The following is a 13,592-nucleotide window of genomic DNA, read 5'->3' as shown; positions in this document are numbered from 1 at the left end:
ATAATAAACACGTGAAAAACAATAGGTCCTCGTCGGACGTACTACGTACGTCGTCTCGGGCCCTAATAATAAACACGTGAAAAACAATAGGTCCTCGTCGGACGTACTACGTACGTCGTCTCGGGCCCTAATAACAAAAAGGCGCTCTTTAATGAGGCAAAACAGTTGAAAAATAAACAAGGTCCAAAAGGGGCAGGCAGGCAGGCAGGGTCGAAGCAGGCAGGATCAGGAACACGGACAGGACGACGGGAAAAGGACAAGGAACAAGAGACGACAATCCAACAGGAGACAAGTGAAAGACTGACACAATATATAGGGGGAACACAGGTGTACGACATCAGACAGTAACGAGACAAGAGGGGCTGAGGGCAGGTGCAGGGAATTAAACAATTAAGACAGAGAAGACACAGAGATGACACAGGAGGCATAGGAGACACGGAACACAGGAGAGACAGAACAGGGTGTTACAGATTCAATATACAGGACTGTCTCAGAAAATTTGAATATTGTGATAAAGTTCTTTATTTTCTGTAATGCAATTAAAAAAACAAAAATGTCATGCATTCTGGATTCATTACAAATCAACTGAAATATTGCAAGCCTTTTATTCTTTTAATATTGATGATTATGACTTACAGCTTAAGAAAACTCTAAAATCCTATCTCATAAAATTTGAATATTTCCTCTCCTCAGACCAAGTTAAAAAAAAGATTGATAACAGCAAAACAAAATCAAACATTTGAAAATGTCCATTAATGCACTCAGTACTTGGTTGGGAATCCTTTTGCACGGATTACTGCATCAATGCGGCGTGGCATGGAGGCAATCAGCTTGTGGCATTGCTGAGGGTTTATGGATGCCCAGGATGCTTCAATAGCGGCCTTTAGCTCATTTGCATTGTTGGGTCTGGTGTCTTTCAGCTTCTTCTTCATAATACCCCACAAATGCTCTATGGGGTTCAGGTCAGGGGAATTGGCAGGCCAATCGAGGACAGTAATGCCATGGTCAGTACACCAGTTACTGGTGGTTTTGGCACTGTGGGCAGGTGCCAGATCATGCTGGAAAATGAAATCCTCATCTCCATAGAGCTTTTCAGCAGCATGTAGTGCTCTAAAATCTCTTGGTACACAGCTGCATTTACTCTGGACTTGATGAAACACAGTGGACCAACACCAGCAGCTGACATGGCTCCCCAAACCATCACTGACTGTGGGAACTTCACACTGGATTTCAAGCAACTTGGATTTTGCGCCTCTCCAGCCTTTCTCCAGACTCTGGCGCCTTGACTTCCAAATGAAATACAACACTTGCTTTCGTCTGAAAAGAGGACTTTGGACCACTCTGCAACTGTCCAGTGCTTCTTTTCCATAGCCCAAGTCAGACGCTTCTTCCGTTGTCTTGAGTTCAGAAGTGGCTTGACCATGGGAATACGGCTATTGTAGCCCATTTGCCGGACACGTCTGTGAACAGTGGCTTTTGATACCTGGACTCCAGCTTCAGTCCACTGTCTTTGAAGCTCCCCCAAATTCTGGAAGCGACTCTTCTTCACAATGCTGTTAAGGCTGTTGTATTTTAACTCTAAATCTGTCCTTCTGTACACATTACATCTATTGCATCTGTCCATCCTAGGAGAGGGATCCTCCTCTGTTGCTCTCCTCCAGGTTTCTTCCCTTTTTTTCCCCCTGAAGGGTTATTTGGGAGTTTTTCCTGGTCCGATGTGAGGTTTTGGGGCAGGGATGTCTATGTGTACAGATTGTAAAGCACTCCGAGACAAATTTGTAATTTGTGAAATTGGGCTATACAAATAAACTGAATTGAATTGAAACTGAAGGCTGCGGTCATCTCTCTTGGTTGTGCAGCGTTTCCTGCCACATTTCCCCCTTCCAACAGACTTTTTGTGGATGTGCTTTGAAACTGCACTCTGTGAACAGCTTGCTCTTTGAGAAACTTCTTTTTGTGTCTTACCCTCCTGATGGAGGGTGTCAATGATGGTCCTCTGGACAGCAGTCAGATCAGCAGTCTTCCCCATACTTGTGATTTAGTTTACTGAACCAAGCTGAGTGTTTTCAAGGCTCAGGAAACCCTTGCAGGTGTTTCGAGTTAATTAGACGATTCAAGTGATTTGTTTAATACCCTACTAGTATACTTTTTCATGATATTCTAATATTTAGAGATAGGATATTTGAGTTTTCTTAAGCTGTGTCATAATCAGCAATATTAAAAGAATAAAAGGTTTGCAATATTTCAGTTGATTTGTAATGAATCCAGAATGCATGACATTTTTGTTTTTTTAATTGCATTACAGAAAATAAAGAACTTTATCACAATATTCTAATTTTCTGAGACAGTCCTGTATGTCTATTTCTTCTTTGGGAAACTGACGGTTATTTTAAGTATCTTAACGTGAATCGATAATAATAATAATAGAGGAGTGTATCCTAATTAGGGCTGCAACTAACGATTATTTTGATAATCGATTAATCGGTCGATTATTTTATCGATTAATCGGATAAAAAACAAAAAAACTTTAATTTTCAACCCTTTATTCAAAACAGGGTCTGTTCGGTCATGGAAAACCTGGAAAAGTCATGGAATTTTTAAATGGCTATTAGCAGGCCTAGAAAAATAAAATCCCAAAATATTTGGAAAAGTAATGAAAATGTGTTTTTTTCAAATTTGTATTTACACGGTATGCTTTGGAATTCTCATTGCTAGTTTAAATACGACATCTTCTCACTTTGTCACGTATAGATAGAGTTTTCACAAAATGTTTCATCATGGAAATTTGGTTTAAAGTCATGGAAAGGTTCTGGAGATCCACTGGTCAGCATGTGATGGACCCGTCACAAACAGACTGACAGCTTTCCTCTCTTGAGCAGTGGTCCCCATGTGACCCCCTGAACAATATCAGAGACGTGTTCCGATTTATTATTATTTTTCACCTGGCCCGCTGCTGAGATTACAGTGAGACGCGGAAAAATGTGAAGTGGTGCTCTTCGCAATAAAACATATTTGATGGGACGGTCGTCTCGCCAATCAGCGCTCAGATGTCGACAGCGTTTGGGAAGTTAGGTTAGCTTGAATGTTAGTCCGCCACATTTGCTGCTGTCACGCTGCACGCTGTATCGATACTAACAAAGTACCCGTACGTTAAAAACGATGTGATTTAGCATATTTTTAGTCTCGATACTTCATTAAAAGAGCGCACGATCAGAGCTCACGCGCTGCTCCGCTCCGTTAAATGACGTCTGAGCGAGTGGCGGCATGGCTTATCTCCGTTGCCTTTCTCCGTGGAAAAATATTTTCCGCTATCCGCCACGGAATAAATAACCACGTTTTCTACGTTATCAGGGTGTCTACAGGAATAAACCAGTGAAATTTAAGACTTTTTAAGACTTTTTAAGACCACGTCTAAATAAAATTTAAGACCTAATTTACGATGGAAATATACATTAATCTAAATTAATTAATTCAAAGTAAACACACTGATGTCTGTTCAAAATTAACAGTATGGTGTAATGCAAAAGGATAACACAAATGTCATTGCTGTTGTAAATTATATTTATTAATACATTTTCAGAACATTTAAGTCCCATGAACAAATGTCTCTAAAATTAAGTAAATATATTTAAAAAATACATGCAACATAGTTCCTTTTGAACAAAAATAACAAATAACATTTCCAGCTGCTTTTAAAATGCAAATTCATTTACATAATAGAATGGGTGAGTGAGTGTGAGTTCTCATGTCTCTATGTGATGGATGTTTGTGCACAGGTTCATGTCTACTCCTGAGCTTTTGTGAATATACTAGGAAAACAATCCTTTTCAAACTGTATTAATATAAAAACTTCCAGTTGACATTTGGTCCATTCTCCTGGAAAAAAGGAAAAAAAGGCAGACATTAGCCAAACAACAGTCACCACATCTCTTATGACACCACCACTTCAGATTAATGTCAGACTGGATAAATAGGAATGAATACTATTTTTACAAATTAAGCAACGTGAGCCATCTCTTGAGCCTAGTGAACACTATGTAGACATATTGACAGGTAAACACCACTCTACTTACTACCATTCTAAAACAATTTTTAATTAGTCTAATTAATGTGTAGTGCGCCTATGCATAGCTGTTATTAACTTGACACATGAGTAAAGCTTAACTATATGAAACACATACTCATATACAAGAGGATAGTTAATACATATATTTATGTTAGACTTACTTTGAGGTGCTGAAGTAGGTCCTGGTGTCATGGCCCATGAGCTCCACAGGATCCTGACTGGACGTGGTCATTTCACCAATAACGCACATGAAGTCCAGCTGTCTGCTCGCGGTGGTCTGGTCCAGAGTCTCGTGGAACAGAATGAAGAACGACTGCAGCGTTGGTCTTCGTGATGAGCCTTTGTTGCAAGGCGCTGGATTTCCTCCGGTGACCTCCAGCGTTGTAGTTGACGCTGCTAAGCGGCGGAGCAGGAGCTAGCGCGGAGCAGCAGCCAGCCCATGGCGCCTTCGCTAGTCTCTGTGCTTCTGCTCTGCACGTGAGATTCCACCGCTGGAAAGACTCGCGACATAACGCAGATTCAGAAGCATTTCACCCACCGTGACCAGAAACACTCGCTCTTTTCAAGCCGTTGTTGAACTTGCATCCTGCCATGTTTTCTAAAGTAGCCGATGCTTCACGTTGTAGGGATTGATAGGACCACGCGGTGCTCACCCGTGCGCGCATCACGGCAGCTTCGATGCCGGCGCTATCGCTCTGTCGCGAGCCGAGAATTGTTGCGGGGGGGGGATTTCACCCTGTTATAGGGGAAACACTGGAGTTGATAAGCGTGTTATCTTGTCTGATCAATACGCAACTGTGAGGTGGGCGAATGGACAGAGCGGCCAGTTGCTGATCACTCACTCAACAGCCCGACCTGCACAATAGACGGTGCGACAGCTGGCCAACATATTTTTGGGAGCAATCAAGACCCATTTTGACCCAGGAAAACCCTGACATGACACCCAAAAATTTAAGACCAATCCAATCTGAATTTAAGACAATTTAAGACTTTTTAAGGCCTTATTTTTAGGAAAAGCAATTTAAGACTTTTTAAGACTTTTTAAGGACCCGCGGACACCCTGGTTATACTCTTGTGGAAATGCCACACACGTCGTGACATTTAGCGCCCTGGTGTCTGGGTTCATAACGTCACCCGGAGGCGCACTTAGCTCCGTGAATGTCTCCACTCTCCGACTACGTGAATGACTTCCGCATCCAGCGCCACGTGAGCAGCAGCAGCCAATTAGATTCATCAACAGAGGAGCAGCTCAGCGCTGATTGGCTCTCACAACGCAGCGTTCTGTCTCTCCTCTCCCACCGCTAAGCTCTGGTTTCTCCTGAGCCGCTCTGCGCTCAACTCAACTTTGTTTATACTCCGTGGCTTATTGAGCCGTAATAATCGCATGACACAACGAATCGATAATGAAATTCATGCCAACTATTTTAATAATCGATTTTAGCGGTTTTATCGATGCGTTGTTGCAGCCCTAATCCTAATACCTTCTTACCTTTGTATCTTCTTCACTTGAGGATGAAGACTCCAAGTGCTTTCTTTTGGATTGTTTTGACATTTTCCTGTGAATGTACATTTTGAAAAGGCGCAGTTTTTAAAATTTCCCATGGGTTTTAGTGATATTTATCTTGTATCCTGATAGTTTCCATATGTGTTCAAGAGATCTAGCAATTCTGGCAACGACTCACCAGGCCGTTCAAGGTATGCAATGACGTCATCTGCGAAGAGGCTGACCTTATGTTCTACCCCGCACACTGTCACTCCTTGGATTCGTCTATTTTCCCGTATGGCTTGGGCCAATGGTTCAATAAAGTATGCAAACAGGGTTGGTGACAAACAGCATCCCTGTCTGGTTGATCTCTGTAGATCGAACTTGTTAGATAGGCTCCCGTTTATTTTGATTCTAGCTGTAGGTCGTTGATATCGGGTCCGAATAATCTGTATTGATTTATCATTGAATCCGAATTTCTCTAGCACTGTGAAAAGGAAAGTCCAATTTACCCTGTCAAACGCCTTTTCGGCATCTACACTAACCAGTATCGTGTCTCTTTTCTGTTTGTTTGCCTGATCTATAATGTGCAGTGTCCTAATGTTATCGTGCGTCTGTCGCCCGTTCACAAATCCCGTTTGATCCTCGTTGATCAAATCCTGTGTAAAGGCCTGCATTCGCTTAGCAATAATAGATGTATATAACTTGTAATCCAAATTTAGTATCGATATTGGTCGATTATTTCCGCATATTTCCTATCTTTCCCGGTTTAGGTATGACCGTTATTATTGCTTCTGTCCATGTTGGTGGTAATTTGCCTTTTTGTAATGTCCAATTGAAAGATTTAACTAACAGCGGAGCCAGTTCGTCCTTGAATGTCTTATATCATTCGCCCGGGTAGTCACTCCCCCGCTTCGCATTTTTAATCTGTTTATTGCCTCCACCACCTCCTCTATTGAGATATCACTCGTTAGGGTATCGTTCTGTGTCTGTCCTATCTTTGGTAGGTCTAGTGTGTCTAAAAAAGACTATCTCCTCTCTTGGTGCAGACTCTGGCTGTGTATATAATTCCTCATAATATCTTTGGAATATTCTTTCTATCTCCTCTGGCTCTGTTATCAATTGTCTGTAAGGGGGTCCCTAATTTTATGTATTTGACTTGTTGCTAGTTGCTTACGGGTCCGTCTCGCAAGTAATTTAGTGGCTCTCGGGCCTATCTCATAATAACTTTGCTTATAGAAGAGAATCTTCCGTTCCATCTCCTCTGTTAGATGTTTCCCTATCTCTAATTTTACGAGCTTAATTTTCTTTTGTGTGTCCAAGTCAGCTGAATTCTGGTAATCCCTTTCCAATGCTCTGTTTTTCTATATTTTCCGAATAAGTTTTTAATTTCATTTTTTTTGCGAATGTCGCTTCCGAAATTAATCTCCCCCTCATAACTGCCTTCAAAGCGTCCCAAACCATCGTTGGCTCCACCATCTCATTGTCATTTTCCTTAACATATTTTTGTATTTCCAATTTGATTTTGTCCTTCCTTTGTTCATTATTCAGTAGACCCACGTTCAATCTCCAATTGGTTATTCTTTTCCTGTTACTGATGCCTATGTCAAGGTACAGCGAGTTATGATCAGACACATCTGCCCCTCCTATATGACATTCATTAACCCTGTGGACATTTCCTGAATCCACAAACAAATAATCTATTCTCGAGTGTACTTTATGCACCGAATAATGCGTGAAGTCCTTCTCTAGTGGATGTAGATTCTCCATATATCGACCAATCCCATCTCCTCCAATAATGTATTTACGTATCTTGATATTTGTATTTTGATTTTTAAGGCTTGTTGTGTCCATGTTATAATTTAAAACTACATTCATATCCCCACAAATTAAAATACCCTCTGTTTCCGCGTATAACATCAAATAGCAGTCTAAAGAAGTGTTTGTCACAGTCTGAGGCGCATACACATTCACCAGAGTAACCATCACATTGTCGAGCTTCCTTTCACAATAATATATCTTCCTCCCATCTCTTATCTCTTTTTCGTATTCGTATTGTACCTGGTTTGATATCATAATCGTCACACCTCTTCTGGGACCTCCCTTAAACGAACTACTGTACAAATTTCTATAACTGCACTCTTTAGCTTGTCATGTTCTACTTTGTTAAGGTGAGTCTCCTGCAGATATATAATTTGGGCTCCATCCTTCTTTACTTTAGTCATAACCATGTCCCTTTTCTTGGGGGTATTCAAGCCATTAACATTAAGTGACACCAGTCTAACCCATCTATTCCTAGATCAATAGCCCTATTAAGCGACCTGAACAGCAGTAGGTTGAATACATAAGGAACATTCAACATTGCATAACGTGCAATAAAACTAGGGCTGTGAAACGATTAAAATTTTTAATCGGGTTAATCACAGGTTTTTGTGGATTAATCATGATTAATCACATATTACCGATATTCTCGGTATATTTTGTGAGAACATAGAGATTTATGACAAAAGACGGATATATACATTGATACATTCTTCTATACAATGGTGCTGCAACTCAGCAGTTATTTAGCAGTTTTCTTCCATATGGAACATTAATACATCTTCATCCTAAACAGAATGTTTAACCCTCCTGTTACCTTTCGGGTCAATTTGACCCCATTCAATGTTTAATGTCGGTGTTCTTTGTCAATTTGCCCCCAGGCTGTTTTTCACTGTGTCAAACATATAAGAAATATCAACTTTTTTATATATTTAATGGGCTATTTAGGTAGTCAACAAACAAACATAAAGTACCTCACACTTAAACTTGGGAAACAATATTAATTCTAATAATTTTCTGTAGGTTTTAATTGCTGGGGTCAAATTGACCCCGAGGGTAAAATATGTTAGTAAATGTAAAGGTAACAGGAGGGTTAACCTCTTCCACTCCACTGAGGACGCCCCTTAAGACCCTCCCCTTCCCTTTAAACGGCTTGCTCACGCAGACCACGTTAATAAACATGGGCATGTTTGGTATCCCAGCATTCAACATATCCTCATCTTTGCAAAGAACATATACATTTTCTTTTATTTCGTAATAATTTTTCACAAGAGGAGCCCTAACACACAATGTCTAAAGTCGCGATCAATGCAGCAAGTCGGGTCTTGCAACATTTCGACGGAGAAAACGTACAGAATACACTTTCTAAGTAGATGTATTAGCGGAAGTACTAGCGGAAGTTAGCAAAGAGCTAGCGGAATCAGAAAAGGTAAAACGTTTTACAAAAAAACGCTTTTTTTGGTGCGCTGTGTCTTCCCTGACAGTAACGTGTTGAAGCCAGGAGACCGCGCTGTCTTTGCCCGGGCCATGAACACGGTGATTTGCTCCGTTTTTGTTTGACTACATTTTATGAGTAACAGTTAGGGGGGTGCTAGTGACTTTTCATGCGCGAAGACCGGCATCTGAACTCTGCGGCAACCGCGATCGACATATTGAGCACCCCTGCATTAAAACATTGGTGCAAGTGACTTTTTTTCGTCCCGATGTGCGCACACACGCCGGCATCCGGCGAGACGGGGATCGGAGTCATGTTAACGCGACACGTAGAGACAGAATGACATGCTGCTGGAGAGACGACCAACAACAGACGGATTGGAAGCTCATTCTGCGCATGCGTTAAATGCGTTAAAAAAAGTAACGAAGTTAAACCTGTAATTTAATTAACTGAGTTAACGCGTTATTTTTCACAGCACTAAATAAAACATAACATGAAATTATAAAATGCAATAAAACAAAACACAAACTTGTTCCAAAGAAGGGGATGTCGTCTCCCCCAGGTCCCGTTGGTAGGTTGAGGGGGTATCCTCTCTCTCAGAAAGGGCCCCTCTCTAGAACCGAAAACAAACCCATTCCGTAGGGTTCCCCTCCGTCTAGTTATGTCCAACTCTCTCCTTTTAGTCTCTCTCAATCGGCGTCAGTTGCGTTGGATTTATTATAGGTCCGTTAACATGCCTGTCAGCCGACAAACTGGGTTCCATAATCCTTAGCACGTCCATTCAGGCCAGCGAGCCAGACTCATTTCCCCCGTTGAAACCCTTTCAGCTTCTCCTTGCAGCAGCCGCTGCCGCCTCCCCGCCTTGCTTCGGGTCGTCTGTTGCCATTCTGCCGGGTCTCGTGTCTTCTCCTCCTGCGGTCGCGGTGCCTTCTCCCGGAGATCCACCCGTAACCTCTCTTCTCCATGTCCTCGCCACGCCTCTGCACTGTCGTAGTTTTGACTCCGCTTCCCAGTGTATTCGCATCCTAGCTAGCGGGGTCTGGAAACGGATCTGTTCTTCCTTTAGAATTTTCTTTATGGGTCCGTATGCTTTTCTTTTCTGGACCACTTCAGTTGCATAGTCATGGTCGAAAAAAATCCTCTTCCCTCCTATGTGGATTTTCCTCTTCCATGCGTGACTGAGCACCATTTCCTTGGTCTCGAATTGTAGGAAGTTCACTACCACTGATCTTGGGGGTGCGTTCGGAGGTGGCTTCTGTGCCAGGGCTCTGTGTGCTCGCTGTAGCTGGAGTGGGGTGTCGCTAGGCAATTCGAGTCCGGTGGTTAGGAAGCGCTCCAGATATTTGCTTGTCGAATTCTCCTCCGTGCCCTCCGGTATGCCAAAGATGCGAATATTATTCCTCCTTGACATGCCCTCGAGGTCCGTCAGTTTCTCCTGCATCCGTAGGGTCCGTGCCGCAATAGTTAGCATTTCGCCCTTAGCTTCCATTCCTCCAGTTCAGCTACGCGTGTTTGGGCTTCCTCCATGTGGTCACGCTGCGTTTTCATGTCGGCATTTATTCCTTCGAATTTTCTTTGTTTCTTTCCGGAATTTTTCGAATTCTTCCTTTACCTCTCTCCTGACATCGATTATCCCTTGTTTGACTTCTTTAACCTCCTTTTTCACCTCCTCCAGTTGTTTGCCGATGGGTGCTAGCAAGTCCGTCAGTTGTTTTAGGCTAGCTGGTTATGCACCTGCCCTGTTCTTCTCACCTCGCTTTCCGTTGTCAGAATTTGAATCCATTTTCTTCCTTTTCTATCTTCACTCAATATATATGTTTATTGTAATATTTTACACAGTTTGACCAAAATGTGTCACTTTCATCCCATTCGGGGGGACGAGGTTTTTAAAGGTGAACCGTCAGCGTCCGTTCTCGGTTGTAATAAATGTGTAACAACCACAGAACATCCCTGTTGTCCCTGAATGAGTCACTCACTGCTGATGGCGACGTCCTGCTGCATGGACTGGCCCCACAGCTTGGGCTCCCGCTTCTTCAGACATGCGTTGATGTACGACATGGCGAGAGGCGCCCGGCGGGCCACGGAGCTCGACGTGCCCCGCCTCTTTTTCAGGGAGTCCAGCTCCTGCAGGACCACCCAGGGGATCAGCACGATGGGGAAGCCCACGGCTGGGAGAACAGGAAGTGGGGAGGGAGAAAGCAACTTTTGATGATTCCATATCAACACCAATACATTTTATTATTAGAAATAAATGAAATAGAAACAAAATTGGAAATCATACTTTCTTGGAGCAGGTTTTTTATGATAATTTCTTTTCTGTCTTTTTCAGCTATTGATTGTGTGATGACATTATTTCTTTGTGAGCAGATGCTTAGTCTCTTCTTTGCATACTTTAGATGAGTGATTCTCAACTGGTGGGACCCGTTTTTAGGGGCCAAATACAAATTATAATTTTTTATTTATTTTTTTATCCTGTGATTTTATTTTGAAGGGATTTTTTGGGGGTTAGGGATTTTAGGATAATTAAATTAAACATCCTACTGAATATAAAATCCAGCTTCTCCCAATAGAAATCCCTCCAGATCCTTCCTGCTAAGATAACTATACTATTAAATACTATTAAAGTAATTACAATTATCTGGAAAATTTGAGGACAAGGAATATATATAATATCTGCTGCAGAAGAACTTCAAGCATGGGGCCCCCAGCTGAACAAGCATAATTATTTAACATATTAAATCACCATAAATCATTATTTAATCCTTCTAATCACCTCCAAGGCCGTGGGCTTTGATCTTCTTCACGTAATCCAGGTGACTGATCAGAACGTTTGTATCCAGAACAAGGAGGTCTTGCCGAGGAGCTTGTTTAGCTGTCAAAAGAAAAGTTCATACGTATTATAGTTTGTTGTTGATTGTCAAAAGTTAACAACGATAAAATAAAACTTAAATTAAAATGGACATAACTTCAGCCAATGTTCAGACCCTGTGTGGGTTACGATAAGAATCTTTTTCTTTTCTTCATTAAACAGAATTTTGATAGTTTATTAATTAGTTTTATTCATAAATACCAACTATGTGTCGGTTGTTTGGGGTTTGGACGATTTGGTTGCACAAAACAATTAATATATATTTATTTATGTGTACGGATCAGATTTGTAATTTTTTCACTAGACATCATTTTGTGATGACTTTGTTCTGTTTTATTAACATTTCAGACTACGTTCCACAGAGAATATAAATTTCCACTTATCATCTCTCAATGCAACACTACGTACATAGTGAGTCTGTAGCGCCCTCCCGTGGCGGGTCGATGTCCATGCAGGTGAGCTCCGCGTAGACCTGCAGACCGTTCACCTCCAGTCGCCTCCCGGAGCGCGTGAGCTGTTCCATCACCTGCATCTGCAGAGCAGCAAACGACATGTAAACACGGCCATGGCGTTTTTTTTATATAATGCAGATGTCATTTAATACGCTAACTGACACAATGAATTACAATAAATTGTGTGTGAAAAGAAATGTCAAGAAAAGCAATAAATGTGAAAACAAAGTGACTCGTTCAGATTAAATGAATACTACTTTTGCTCTTTTCAATGCTAATGTTGTAAATAAAAATGAAAAGGCTAGATTCACACTCAAGTGCCACATGTCGTCATCATGGCGGCCAAGGTTTGATTTCCGGTGGTCCCTTTGCTGCAGATCCTCCCCTGTGCTGCTTGTGTGTCTCTCTAGCTCTAACACAAATAAAGAAAAAAACATCTTAAAAACAAATAATTACTTGCTTCTGGCATTTAAATGGATTATAATCTCACCGTGTTGCTGGGTGTCATTAAGGTCACGAAGTTGTTCCATCCAAGTTGGATTATAATGTCTGAAAGGTGGTCTTCAACATCCATCACTCACCTTCAGTCCTCGGTGGTTCCCCAGCGCTGTATCATCTATTTGTTTTTTTCATGTCAAGGTCATGAATTATATATAGTGAAGTGTTCATCGTTGCAACAGATTCAAGGCCAAAAACCCCAAAGACTATACAGGAACTCTTTATCTGGGTAACACATTTTAAAAAACATTTATAAACTTGAAGACTGTTGAAAACGACTCGGATAATGACCTGAGTTGAAGAAGTCGATCAGGTGTAATACGTTGTCCAGCTGCCTCCGTGGGGCCACCTGGCCGAACACAGCGATCCAGTGCTTCTTCAAGCACCGCAGGACATCGTGGAGAGTCCACGGCGGCTTCAGGAACACGATCTGAGAGCAGCAGAGACATCACAGGCTCAATGTGGTCTGGACGGCCTTCATCTCCAGCTCCAACACGTCGGACAGAACCTCCACCAGACAGTCGGCGAGCTCGCGGCGGCTCGAGACCCACCGGGTCTCCTCTTTATTGTCTCTGGGCCTCAGCTGCTGGCTGTCTGTGTCACCTACAGAAATACATGCATAAATACAAAAATATACACTGTGACAGGTTCGTGGGTATCCGCGGCTCAAAGGATTCACACACAGGCAAGGTTGCAATCAGAATGGCGTTTATTCGCTCGTTTCAACACATATTATGGAATGTGCTGTTAAGTATTCCCACCGTGATGGAAAATGGCCAAACACCCGTCCCCATTGACCCTCGGCTCACCTTCCACAGGGAGGCCACTTCCTCTTCCTGTTCCCTCTCGACTGCGTGGCCGGGCTGGTGTGTGTGTGTGTGTGTGTGTGTGTGTGTGTGTGCTGCGGGGGATGGAGGCCGCGTCTGGACTGTCTACTCTGGTCCTCCAGGTCGTTCTTGCTGAGCGCG

The 13,592-nt window shown here is 42.3% G+C and overlaps 1 protein-coding gene and 1 long non-coding RNA gene across 2 annotated transcripts; both read right to left on the bottom strand.

Moving 5' to 3' along the window:
* Positions 1 to 3,543: 3,543 nt before the first annotated feature.
* LOC130208258 (uncharacterized) lies at positions 3,544 to 4,372 on the bottom strand. The gene is made up of 2 exons (XR_008834392.1): positions 4,228 to 4,372; positions 3,544 to 3,876 (listed from the first exon to the last, which is right to left on the bottom strand). It is a non-coding gene; the product is annotated as an uncharacterized LOC130208258 (long non-coding RNA).
* Positions 4,373 to 10,773: 6,401 nt separating this feature from the next.
* LOC130207982 (transcriptional protein SWT1-like) lies at positions 10,774 to 12,677 on the bottom strand. The gene is made up of 4 exons (XM_056436803.1): positions 12,617 to 12,677; positions 12,083 to 12,532; positions 11,579 to 11,677; positions 10,774 to 10,973 (listed from the first exon to the last, which is right to left on the bottom strand). Exons 2-4 carry the CDS (start codon positions 12,225 to 12,227, stop codon positions 10,774 to 10,776), a joined length of 444 nt encoding a protein of 147 aa, XP_056292778.1. The 5' UTR covers positions 12,228 to 12,532; positions 12,617 to 12,677.
* Positions 12,678 to 13,592: the final 915 nt, after the last annotated feature.

Source organism: Pseudoliparis swirei, chromosome 18 (assembly GCF_029220125.1).
Source record: "Pseudoliparis swirei isolate HS2019 ecotype Mariana Trench chromosome 18, NWPU_hadal_v1, whole genome shotgun sequence".
Taxonomy (NCBI): domain Eukaryota; kingdom Metazoa; phylum Chordata; class Actinopteri; order Perciformes; family Liparidae; genus Pseudoliparis; species Pseudoliparis swirei.
This window is presented reverse-complemented; position numbering and strand designations above follow the sequence as displayed.